The sequence below is a fragment of the Psittacula echo genome, assembly GCF_963264785.1.
Source record: "Psittacula echo genome assembly, chromosome: 5".
In the NCBI taxonomy this organism is placed as follows: domain Eukaryota; kingdom Metazoa; phylum Chordata; class Aves; order Psittaciformes; family Psittacidae; genus Psittacula; species Psittacula echo.
In genome coordinates, this window is record NC_137739.1 from 84,383,683 (window position 1) to 84,396,697 (window position 13,015).

Below are 13,015 nucleotides of genomic sequence, written 5' to 3' on the forward strand. Positions count from 1 at the left end.
AGGTTGTGTGGTGTGCAAATACACAGAGCATCTGCTGGCGCTGGGTGGGCAGAAGCAGGAGGGGAGCTGGAAAGAGTTCTCAAAGGAGCCCTGGGTATTTTTTGTCAATATTGGCCTTGTAGATCATACGTAACTGGCATGTAACCCTTTGCAACTACAGAGAGCAGCAGCCTCTGTCTCAGGATGTTAATGACAACCAGTGCAGCAGGTTGGCCTCCACAGCCCTAACACTTGCTCTAGCATGGCTGCTGTGTCTCAGCGTGCAGACTCACTCTTCCCTGGGGGATCTTTGGTTCCTCTTGGTTCTGTGGGAGCCTCCTCACACCTCCTGTTCTGGAACACTGCAGCATGGGCCACCAGGAGCTGTACCCCAAAGCTGGCAGCCATCAGCTGGGTGGATTCAACACGCACTGCGGCTATTTTAAGGCTATTGCGGATCTGTACCACAGCCGCGCTGTGGAGGGCGCGGGACGGGAGATTTATTTATTGTAAGTTATTTATTGCCCTGCTCTCTGTGCTTCCTCTCGCACCCTCCGTGGCTGCGCCGGCCGGGCAATAAAGCACAGTGCGAGGCCGCTGCCGCCTCTCGGGTCCTATAACGGCCCGGACCCCCGCGGGGCGCTGCGGACTTGGGGCCCAGAGCGGCGCTACCGGTACCCCGCTTCGGCAGCGAGAGGCGGCGCACCGCGCATGCGCATACTCCACACACCCCTCTCGCACTACCGCGCAGGCGCTCTTTCCTCCGCGACCGTAACGGGGCAAGGAGGCAGGCAGTGGAAGGGTCGGACCCTTCCCTGCTCCGGCCAAACACCCGCCCAAACGGCGAGAAAGCCTTCAACCCCTCCCTGTGCTGGCTCCGCGGTACCACAGCCCCTCCTCACCACCACAATCCGAGGAAGAGAAATAACACACTCTTAGTAAAAGCAGGGAGCCAAGTTAACAGGCCTAGAATGAGCCCTCCCTCACTGCTACCCCGCAGTTCACCTCATGGTGAAATCAGGGCTCCGGACTTTGACCTCTGCTCAAACTCTGGGCAACAAAATAACCAGGGATCCAGCAAGTATGGTTACAGAACTTCTTTACCTGGGCCTTTTTCGCTGATGATGTAATTAGAAGCTAAAAAAATAACCTTTGCTTTGATTTTTTTTCTCATGCATCAATATACGCTGGTTTAGAAGACAGTAAAAAGGATTATCCCATGGTCAGAGTGAGACCCTGCAAACAGAGAGGACTCCACAGCACCATGGAGCGGGAGCACTGAGCAGAACAAAAACAGTCATGTCCACAGCACCCAGGTAACATGATGTTTAGAGAAACAGCATTCCCCTTCTCTCTGCCACTTAGTGAGCTAAGGTATAGGCCAAGACAGACAAGAGCACCGATGGGGGCAGCCCAGGAGCTCCTGTCCTGTCTTTTACAGCAGCGAGGTTAACCCTGTAAGAAGGCCTGTCTCCACTGGCTAGTAGATAGCAGTGGGTGTGAGGGCACACTGAATTTTAATAGAGTGGAATCCAGAGATATTTGGAAAGCACCCTGGGCACAGCCATGTCCTGGCCCCCTCCCCACCCAACCAGACAAACTAAGACAATCCTGCAGAGTTTACTCCAGGCGAAGGTGGCATCAGGGCCTCGTGCTGGCTTCTCTTTGAGTTGCAGTCCCTGGGTCATCAATATGAGCCGTAACGATCCTGGGGAGGAAACACACCAAGACACCATGCTCCAAACTTCATGCAGACTCCAGAGACAGTTAACACAAGGTCTAGACAAGTTGCCATGCAAAGGCAGGAAGTAAAATCACAGAATAGTTAGGGTTGGAAAGAACCTTAAGATCATGTAGTTCCAACCCCCAACTTTTTAAGTTCAGCCTGAGATTTGGGGGGGAAAAAGCATATCTGACACGACAAGGTGTCCTGTCCAGCAGGAGTGTTAAGGCTGGCCAAGTGGAACTGCTCAGCTGTTGTAGTGTAGTGATCAGGGCTTTGAACATGATTTGAGAAGATAATTCCAGAAGCCATACTGTGAGATACTGTGAGAGCCCCTGAGCATGACTACAGCCTGTCTGAGGGTGCCAGGGTGTTAAAAGCTCACCTGGAGAGAGTTCATCACCCCATTGGCTAGGACAGCCATCTTGCCAGCAACAGATTTCACTCCTTGCTTGAACTGTGCAATGTCAGCTGCAGGCAGGACATTTCCAATGGACACACCACCTACGAGAACCAGCAGCAGTTAGCCCAGAGTCCCCCAGCTCCAAAGAGCACCCTGACCCCTTCCAGTCTAGGTCCTCGAAACCTGCTCCCTTCCTCAGCCCACCGAGTGCTAACAAACCTGAGTGCACATTCTCAGCCTCTCCAAAGAGGTCTGCAGAGCTGATGGCGCTGCTGCCTGAGAGCTGCTGCAGTCGGGATCTGGCTTCATACTGCAGCAGAAAACAAAACTAAATGGTTATAAAGGAAGGGAATGAAGTAGGACCTGAGCAAACAGGAGGAGATGAAGCCAGAGCTGTACCAGCTTAAGCACGGCAGAATGCATCTACCTCAGCATCTGCCTCCCGTCCGAAGAACATATCTGAAGAAATGGCTTTAGCCCCTGCAAACTTCTGCCGAGCTTCATTGGATTCCACAACGAATGTCCTGTTCTCTGGCTCCCGCCTACTGGTGGGTCTGAGGAAACAAGACAGGAGACATTCAGCTTCAGCTCACCAACACAGTAAAGAAACAGACTTCTCTCTCAGACCCCAGCTGACCAAGAGAAAGCAACAAATCCTCAGGTGCTAGCTACCATCAGGGTTCTCCACACGCCACCTCAGGACAGCCAGCACTTGATGACCATAAAGGCTGTCTCATGACAGGCAAGTAAGTGCCCCTTTCACTCAAAGCCCTTTTTCTTGGGCTTGTCCATGAAAGTTGTCTTTTGCAGCACAAGCCTCCTGTCATCACACAGCAGCATCTCTCCCCACAGGTCCTAGTCCCATCCCTTTGTCCCATGCACAAGTAAAGTACAGGAGCAGTGGCAGGCACTTTACCTCTCTGAAATAGGCCGAATACTAGAAATGGTCACCTCGGATTCTTCCTCTTTGTCCATACCCCATGAAGAGTCCGTTTCCCATCGTGAGCCGAATGCATCTTCGAATGAGAAGGGACTATATTTGTACCTAAGCAGCAAAAGATAAATGTAATTTAGGCCAGACATTAAATTCAGGAATAAACCAAATACTACACTGAAGCCAAGTCTTACTTGGGGGGTCCAGAGGTGAAGCTTCCAGCATCTTCAAACAAGTCCAGCTGGGAGCGGGAAGATTTTGCAACCAGCGGCGTCTCCTGCTCAATTACTTGCATCTCAGACATCACTGAGTGTGACACAGAACTAGCACAACAGACAGGCAGTCAGGACCCTGGCTCCAACAGCATCCAACCCCTACAGTCACCCTACAGGCCTAAAACTCAATCTGGCTTTCACAGGCAGGGCAGGTGCCCCAGGTCTCAAGGAAGAGCTGTGGGATGCCAGCCCCCTTCACCACTTTTCTAGCTTAATCCCACTCCCTCAGAAGTCTTGAGATACCTTCTTAAGGGAAGTATTCTGCAGGGGGACAGGGCTCTAGAGCTAGACACTGACAGACCACAGGTGTCTTTGGAAAAGCTCAAATGAGAACTAGAACCTCAGAGTGCCCATTCCTTCTGGGGGCCTGAAGCATTTTGAGACACAGTCCAGCACATGAGGACTTTAAACCAGCTCCTTATGTGGTAAGAGCAGCAAGCTGTTGCCTTCAGAAAACTCTTCCAGAGCAGGATGCTTCCAAGGCACCTGTCTGTTCTATGCCACACAGTTAAATACCTCCTTGATGGCAAGCCCATGCCCAGCCTCTCTGCTTGTTCACGCTTCTTCCCTTCAAGATTCTGAAGTTTCTTCTCTTCCTTCTTCCGATCAAGCTGCAGTTCCTGATAAGCCAGTCGCATTGAGGTGACTCTAAAGGAAAGAGCTAAGGTGGGGATCAGCTCATCACCCTCCCCCTCAGCTCATGCTGTTCAAGGGGGATAGTAACCTTGACAACCCATCAAAACACCCACTCCTGTAACAGCTTTGCCATAAATCCTTGCAGAGAAGCTACTTCTTGTCTTCCCATCTCACCTCTGCTGGGATTCAAGTCTTACTAGGCTTAGTGTAAGCACTGACTCCCCCAGCGCTCCTGACAGAATGCCCCATCCAGTTCAACTTTGCCTTTTTCAGTCACATCTAAAGGTCAACAAACACAAAATTCTTCCGTATCTGCTCCCTGAACTCCTCTAAAGATGCTAATTTGAATAAAATATGGCAATATAACTTGAGCCCTGCCATAAGGACCATATTGGCTTACAGCTACCACTCATCCTACCAGGCAGCATGTTCTGTACTCACATTAGGTGGTCCTACGTTGAACAGCATTAACCTCATACTACTTCTGCCTTACGTGTGCAAGGTATTCAGCCCAAACAGGGCACTTACATGGACTCCTCAGCTTGCTTCCTGGACTCCACTGCCTGCTGCTCCCTCAGCTGCTCTGCCACCTGGGCTTGCCGCTCGATCTCACTGAAGCTCTGGCTGCTCACCTTCTGGGCTCCAAGCCCTTTTTTTGCCCCCAGCTTGAAAAACAAAACCAAAAGATTGTGATTTCTTCACCCTAAATTGTTCAGAACACCAGAATCCTACTCTTTGCTGTATTCATCAGGCCTTCAGTCTCCCTGTGCAGACACAACCTACAGACCCAAATAGAGCTTGCAACAGGAGTATGGAAGAACACTCACAAGTTAACCCACCCTTAGCCAGTGCTAAGAGATCAGCCACATACACTTCAGACCATAAGGAATCATGATCTAAACCTAATTGCTTTTGTCCATTAATATACAAGCTATGTTTCAAAATAAGCAGTGATATAATCAAAGGTCTCTCCCTTTCCCAAATGGATCTCTCAGTAAGCAGCTTTGTTAAGGGCAGAAAGCAAGGGCCAGAGAAAGGACACGCTCTACATCTCCATAAAACAAGAGCTCAGACATACCCCTTTCTTGGCAGCTCCTGGCTTCTTCTTTCCAATGAGGGAGGATTTAAGTTCTGTGAGAGGAGGGAAGCAGCAATAAGCAGAAGTGAATTAATTTAAGAAGCCAAAATTAGTCAGCAATCCACACAAACATCCACCACAATGCAGCTGCTAGAGAGTCCAGGGCACACCATGCAGCTTCACATCAGAAGCCTGGGTGACTTCACCCAGCCAAGAAAGATGCACTTAGAAGCTCCACAATTGCAGGCTGGTGGCCTACAGAAGCATGTCCATTGCAGTTTCAGACCATATGAAGGCCAGTGCCTCACCAATGCCTTGGGGAAAAAGAAGCAAGAACTCCAAGGTCATGTCTACATGAACAGACAAATGACAAAATGGACCTGAAGTGCAGCGAGCTGTAAAAGCAACAGGTTCCCCAACACCTGGCACCAGGAACCTGTCACTCCAAGGGCATGGAGCGTGCCACACTTGTAAAACCAGCCAAGGTCGAGCCAAGCAGCAGATGCCTGAGAAAAGTGTCAGAACAAAGCAAACACAGAGGGACTGCCCAGGACATTTTCTCAGCTTCCAACCTGTAGCTCCAAAATCTTATCACCCTTGTTGGGCTTTTCTTCCATAGAAGTGTCTTCTTACTTTCTACACCCACATGACCTTTGTCAACTCATACTTTAGATCATTCTTGACAGCCTTTCCTATGTTTTCTAATCTCACCAGAGGTTTTTGAAATAGGAGAGAGCAGAACATCCACACTACCCAAGACTCTTTTCAGCTCGCTATTCCTAACATTTGATTTGGGGTTGTTTGGGGCTTTTATGTTACTGTCAGGAAGCATTTAACACAAACGTCAGCAAGATCCCTTTCCAGATATGGAATGGTTTAGATCCCAACATGATACATGTAAGCTTGGCTCATTCCCTCCCTCCAAGCACAGGAAGCTAACGTTAAGAGTTGAAGGCAGAATCACAGAAGGGGCAGCAGAGTTGTCACAAGCAGCCAGCACAGGCCAGCTGTAAGCCAGTTACCTCTGGCAGGAGCAGGCTCTTGTGTTGATAGACACATGGACATGTCTGAGGAAGAGACACAAAACATGGGGAATAAATAGACACTTGAGGACACAGGCTTTCCACCCAGGATGAATGCACTGTGGGCTAGGAGCACACTCTCAATAAGGAAAGAAGGTCTAGCTAGATGCTGTGGGTGCAGCCAGGACAGTAAGGGCAGTGGAGAATCAGCCAAAACCTGATTTTTGGTAGCCAAAAACTCATTTGCCTCTAAAGGTTTGGGTGGGAGAACACCCCACACAAACAAAACACCACAGCCATGTGGCCTTGACCAGCCAAGTTCTAGATACACAAATGCCAAGCTTTGTCCAAAGCTCAAAAACTGAAACCAAGCTTTTGGGAAGGTGACAGCTTTGAATTCTATCATCCAATTGAGGAGGAAACCTGCAGTAAGATATGGCTTGGTTTGGGGGTTCAGGGAGATCCTCAGTACTGGCTCCACAGGAAGATAAGCTCCTTTAGATGTTCTAAAAATTGGCTCATCAGTTCCAGCTCCACTGAGCTTACTACTGGACAGTGGAATAAGAGCAAGACTGACCTGAGAGATAGTGAAAAGTCTCACTCACCTAGAGGAGCTTTAGGAGATGTGCTCAGCAAGTCAGTAGATGGGCCTTGGCTGGAATCTGTGGGCACAAAACCAGAGAGAACATTCAGCAGATTGATTCTCAACCCCATTCTTTTTTAGGTGCCCACATTTCCACTTACATAAAAGAGAGTTTTACTTCCTCTGCCCTTCCCCACCACCCCAAAGAAGCCAAGTTACAGTGTGATATGTGCAATTTCTCAAGCACAACAACTTAATCTCCACTGAGCAAGTTATTCATTCTGTAGTGTTCTTAACACATGAAAAGCAAGCAAACACTTAGCAGGGAACATACAAAGCTGTTTCAAATCACAGCCATGCCCCCACATACTCAGTCTCCTCATCATTCATCCTAGAAACAGTTTTCTGCTCTATATTCATACATCATTTCCAGATGCACCAAATTCAAGGGATAGAAAAGAGTGTTTGGACAAATAATCATGCCTGGGAGCAGGGAAACAGAACTAATTCCCAAAACAGCTTTCTGTGCATTTCAAGAAAAGCTTGAGGACAGTGGCAAAGCAAACCAGTGAGTTTAGAAGTCTTCACTAAACATCGTAAGAGTGCACAAAGCTTCCACTCCTTCAAGCCTGAGCCAAAGGAAAAGCTCGGCCCTTCCAACTGTGGCACAAAAATGTACTCTGGAAATGAAGTCAGGGTCTTGAAATAATTATTCAGCAAGGAACTCACTTGACACTTCGCTGCCTTCTGATGATTTTGCTGCTTTTTCCACCTCCGGTGAAGACTGTGCAGGATTCTGGCTGACATCTGCTACATCCCAGGTACTGGAAGACTGCAAGGAGATGTTCATTCCACTCGTTTGCAGAATGAGCCAAACAATCCTGAACCTACTTCAGGTTTAGTGACCTGTATTCAGTTTTTAGACAAAGGAAATGTGTTCTAAACTCCAAAATATGCCTATACCCAAAGGACATGGGTATTACAGGCCACATGAGGGACTGTTTAGATCGGTGACTTATGTCCCACACTGATGACTGAGTCCTAGTTCTTCCATGTTACTACTGAAGGAATATACAATTTAGAGTCCCTCTACATGAAGTGGGACTGCTCCTGGCTGAACAGCTGACTACTTGACTCTCTGGTTTAGACAGTTCTTCTCACCTGTGTGTGCTCCATGAAGAAATCAGCATCACTCTTGTCAGGGGAGTGCCCAGGGGCTCCACTCAGTCCATCTATAAGCAGCTGAAGAGAGGAGAGGGGAAAAAATAAAATGAACGTATCCCACAAGAGTTAACACCCAGCACTACACACCTAACAGCAGAGAGCTGCTCAGACTTACATCCGTGCCGTACTTGGCCATGGCAGCGCTTGCCAGCTGCCGGATCTTCTCCCTGTACATCTGTGCAGCTCGACTATTGTACTTTGCATTGGCATCTGTGGTCGTACAGCCGTGCTGGCGGAAGAAAGACGTCTGGAAAGGGAAGATCACTCGGTCTCCTGACTGCTATATCATACTCAAGCAAGTGGTAGACAAACTCAACAGAGAAAAGAAGCTTCCCAGAGATAGGAGCAGATACACTGAGCACACGGCATGAACCAGCCACTCATCGACCAGCTCCCTCCAAGAAGTCTCAGTCCAGGCTCCATGGGAAAAATCAATCCCTGTCCTCCACAGGAGGCTACTTGTGAGTCACAACACTGAGCATCAGCTTTCAAAGTGATCAGTGTTACTAACACCTTTCATTTAAGGGGGCTATGCCTCTCACTTAAATGAGAGTTAAGGAAATTACAGATCTGCACATCAGAAAACAGTGCATTCCAAGATCACACAGCCTGACTTCCAAAGCACACTTGACAAACATCTCCCTTCATCACACATTTCAGATGAGATTGGTAGCCAGAAGAAAAACAACCAAACAGATGAGGTTGGTACCGAGAAAGCCACACAGAGGAAAGGGACAAAAAACCAGAGGATGTGGATTAGCAAGAGGGAAAGCAAGCAAAATGCCTACAGAGGCTCCTCACCGCGTTGGCATTGCTGCCTACTTGCATACACCTCAGCTGGAACCAGCTCCAGTTGGAATCCAACTCTGTGGACCTGTGTGAGAGCCAATTATTTCTATTAACACACCAAATGCAAAAGCAAGCTCTGAGCTAGAACAGTCAGATATCCCACTACTACCCCAGAATACAAGGGGCAAAAGGGAAAAGAACACCTTAGTAACTTCTTTGCTCCCCATAATCTGAATTCTTAAAATGAGGAAAAATTCCTCAGTTTCAGTTTCACACCAAGTAACAGTCCCCAAATTTAGACTTCTCACTTGTATTGCTTGTCGAGGGGGCAGAGCTTGAGCTAGGAAAGCAGAGCCAACAGTTTTCGTTCTACATGTGATCTCACCACAACATGAGAGGCTCATATTCAGCCTGTCCCACAGATTAGGCAAGAACACATGACAAAGCAACTGAGAAAACAACCACGTAAAGCTAGGTGGCAGAGCATGTGTCATACCAGTTACTCAACTTAGCTCTGACTAAGTAAAGATCACAGCTCTATTACTTAAAATACTAAGTTTTATAAGTAACACAGATAAGAACAACGTGCTGAAAATTCAACACCATCTTCCCCACTGGGTTGATACGGAAAAGATTAAATAATATTCCTCTTTTTGCCCTGCTCAGCAACACAAGAACCTTTTATATCGCCGTTTTACTGACAAAATTCACATACCACACTCCTCTCAGCTTCTACAATCCAGAGACCAGACAGCGCTTCTGCAAGGTTACCAAAAGTAACGCGTTGATGTGCAGCTGAACTGCTTTGGAAACTCCATCTTGGAAGGGCTGACATAAAACCTCCACTGAGGAAGCCACTCGCCCACAACCCTAAACCCGAGGCGATCCCTCCGCGGTAACGCTGCTCTCTAACCGAGACCCCCCCTGCTCCCACACCACGTAACCCCGGGTCGGCTCTAGCCACTGCCGGGCCGCACGCACCTGATGAAGCTGAGGTGCACGCCCAAGGACCGGTGGACGCCGGAGCAGTCGATGCACAGAAAGACCCCGTAGGTGATGCTGGCCCAGCTCGGGTTCTTGGCGCCGCAGTCGAAGCACGACTAGAGCGGAGGCAAAGGGACGAAGGGGCTGAGGCGCCAGCGCCGCTCCTACAACCCGGCGACCCCGTCCCGCAGCGGCCCGACCGCTCTCCCCAGGCTCTCCCCACGGCTCCAGGAGCCCCCGACCCGGCTGCCCCGCCGCCGCAGAGCGGCCCGGAACCCAACGGGGCTCGCTCCGAGCCCAGGCCGCGGCCGCAGGGCAGCAGTCCAGCTCGGAAGGGCGGCAGCCGCCCAGCGTCGCTCTGCTACCTTGTTGGCCGGCGCTGCCCGGAGCCGCTTGAAGAGAGTCTGGATCTCCGTCTTGCTCGGCTCCGCCGCCATGATTTCTCCTTCCCAGACGCCACCGCGGCGACGGGTGCCGGCCGGGCCCAATGGCGGAGGGGCCGGGCCGCCCTACGGGTGCCGCCTGAGCACACACCACCCCATCGCCATGGCAGCGGCGCACGGCGCTGTCCGCCATTAACCACTGAAGCCGCCTCAGCGGGCAGTTCCCGCCGTCCCCGGGCTCGGCTCTTTCGGGTCAGCGCCCTGCGGTAGTCCCGTCCGCTGCTCCGGCCCCGCCGCTTTTCGGCTTCCACGGCGTTGTCCTCTGAGAACCGCGTCCCGAGTCTAAGCGTGAATGGGCCCCGTCAGCCCTGACTGCTCGCGGTGTTCCCTCAGGCCCTCATGGCGCGGGAGGAGGCAGTGCCCCTGTAGGGAGAAGCTGTTTAGAGCAGCGGAGAGGCAATTCCTGCCTTGGGCAAAGGGAAAAGCTCAGGTGTGTGCTTACAGATGTCACCTCCAGCAGCTGGACCTCAGGCCTGGTACAGTAGCACAAGGACTTGGAAGTAATTTAGTCAGCTGGAGACTTCTCAAGCCCCACTGCCTAATCCTGTGCAGTAATCAAGGCAGCGGGTGGCAGTAATTAAGGTAGGGAAGTTGTTACTTAACACTAAATACAGTGTCAGGGCCTTAAGGTGATGTATTACCAAGCCTTAAGGTGATGTATTACCTGCCTAGAAGCAGGAGGGAATGGACTAGAAAGGTATACAGTTATAATGCAAGAAAAATAGGAAAACATATGGTCGTGTTTTGAACTAAAAGTCACTAGCATACAGCCCATCAATGAGAGATTCAGAAGGGCAACAGCAGCTAATGGCAGCATGGTGTTACTGAGGTGGAATAGATGGGGATTTCCTTACCTCCAAAGGGAGATTGCTTTGTAGCACCAGCTTGGCACTAAAAGGAACAGTTAAATGCACTAAAGCTGGGCAAGACAACTTTCAGTTTAAATTTAAAGGCTTTTCTGTCACTCATTTCCACAATTTTCACAGGTCTGTAAAGCAGTCTGTAGAGTTCAGTGGGAACTTGAGGCCCATGATCTTAGCAAAGACCCATGAAGTCTTGGGACATGCAGATGAAATGAGGAACATCTGAGTTGCTGGGCAAAATAACCCAGCAGTAAAACCCCTGCAGGTTTAACAGGGACATGAAGCCTTGTGTTCACATGAGCAAAGCTCTAACAGCGTGATCAGTGAGACCTGATACAGGAGGCATGTTGTCTTACAGTAAGATGAGAGGCTTCTGGCTGCCACATCTGATTCGAGCTACTTGGATGAGCATTTGGACTGGGTAATGAAGCCTGATCTTGCCTGCCAGGCTCACCCTTGGCACCAGTCTTGTCTTAAGTAGCCCCTGGTGCCCATTGCTCTTATGCTGGTATTTAATTGTGCCTATATACCCATTTCTAGGATCACACAAACAGTATTGGGGGAATCAGTTCAGGTACCAGTAACTGGTAGCTTTTTCCTCACTCTATTTTTAAACCAGTTGAGTTCCCTGATGCTGTTCATGGTGCAGCTGTCCAGGCAGTCATACCAGGAGAGCCAGTGTCAGGGTGCAGCAGGAGCTGGCTGCACCCTAGGAGGAGAGCTCTGAGGGTGGCATTCTCAAGGGCAGCAGCAGGCCTTGGCCCTCATCAGCCATGGCCCATCCCCACAGCACCTGAGCAAGAACTGAGCAGGCCAAGAACTGAGATACAGCCAGGCAAGCTCATGAGTCTTCAGTCAAGTTAGGAAGTCAATGCACAGGTCAGGATCAGGCCCAATCTGCAGTGGCAAAACAAGTGTGAGGTCTGGATCGCAAAGCACAGCCAGAGACCTCTGCTCCTCCAACAGAAGTGGTACCTCTGGGCTGAGCTCAAATGAAAATACACCCATGGGCAGGGGTAGAGGCTCCAGGTGAGGTGCTCAAGACAGTTAAGGCCTGTTGGTGCACTGGAGGGCCTGAGAGGTGAAGCTAGACAGACGGACAGGAGAGGGAATGAATGGTGCCAGGGTGGAGGCTGTGTAAAGTACATCTTGTCTAGAGGAGCACATTCAGGCGATGAGCGTACATTGGGAATGGTGCTGTTCATGCGGGCTCAAGCAGCCACAATCCTGCCTAGTGACCGTGTGTTGTGCAGTGTTGCTCCCCTCCTCTCCTGACTTTGTTCTCACTATGTCTGTGCTTGGCTATGTGATGGAGAACTGGTGCAGGGGTTAGGAGGGACAGAGTCTGTTCTTGATGGTGCTAATCCAGATGGGGCTTGTGAGAGAGAAGCAGCATGTGCCCAGCAGGAGCGAAGGCAGCCTCAGGGGCCAGTAGGTCAGTGCCAGGCTTTGTCTGTGCCTGTCTGTGCTAGGAGACATGGGGAGATACAGTGCAGGCTCCTCTCGTCGGTGGAGGGTGCACAGTGTTTGATCACTGTGTCTTAGGAAAACTTGCTACAGCAGTAACTCAAGCTTCTCTACCTCAGTTGAGGCCCTTGCAGGCCTTCCAGTCCATGCTGGTTGCTCCAAATCCTGGCAAAGCTGCTGATCCTGTCCATCAGTTCCACATAAAAGCAGCAGGAAGAGCATGCTGCTGGGCAGAGAAACAGTCAGCTTCGTTTTGTTGCCTTTGTCAGGACAGGAAAGACCACCTGCTGCTGGCTGTTCCTGCGAGCGCATGCTGCCACCACACTGCTCTTGCTATTTCCTGCATCTGTTTGTTTTGCACCTCGTGTGCTTTGGTGCTGCATTTCTGGGCTCCAAGCTGGCAGCCTGCTCTTTGCCCCTCAGCTTCCTTGTCCATCTACATCTGTCTCTTTCCTCCTGACTGCTGTGAAACCAGCCCCTGATCCCAATATAACCTCCTGATCAGAGATCACCTTGCTATTTCCCACCTCTGTCAGTAATAGAGAGTCCCCAGCATCATCCAGGAAAGCAAAAGATGGTGACCAGGCTTGTTCTTGGAGTCTGCCATACCAC

General features: G+C 50.2%; 1 protein-coding gene across 2 annotated transcripts; it reads right to left on the reverse strand.

The window, feature by feature from the left end:
- Window positions 1–1,168: 1,168 nt before the first annotated feature.
- ARFGAP2 (ARF GTPase activating protein 2) lies at window positions 1,169–10,312 on the reverse strand. 2 transcript variants are annotated; one of them, XM_080617141.1, is made up of 17 exons: window positions 9,996–10,312; window positions 9,628–9,746; window positions 8,659–8,731; window positions 7,973–8,104; window positions 7,795–7,875; window positions 7,363–7,465; window positions 6,656–6,712; window positions 6,051–6,095; window positions 5,029–5,081; window positions 4,479–4,615; window positions 3,831–3,962; window positions 3,234–3,362; window positions 3,022–3,150; window positions 2,533–2,659; window positions 2,325–2,415; window positions 2,088–2,206; window positions 1,169–1,687 (listed from the first exon to the last, which is right to left on the reverse strand). In XM_080617141.1, the coding sequence occupies exons 1-17, from the start codon at window positions 10,065–10,067 to the stop codon at window positions 1,667–1,669; spliced, it is 1,620 nt and encodes a 539-aa protein (XP_080473267.1). In that variant the 5' UTR covers window positions 10,068–10,312; the 3' UTR covers window positions 1,169–1,666. The 2 variants fall into 2 exon arrangements, with proteins under 2 accessions (XP_080473267.1, XP_080473268.1); XM_080617142.1 differs by lacking the exon at window positions 6,051–6,095.
- Between the last annotated feature and the right edge of the window lie 2,703 nt (window positions 10,313–13,015).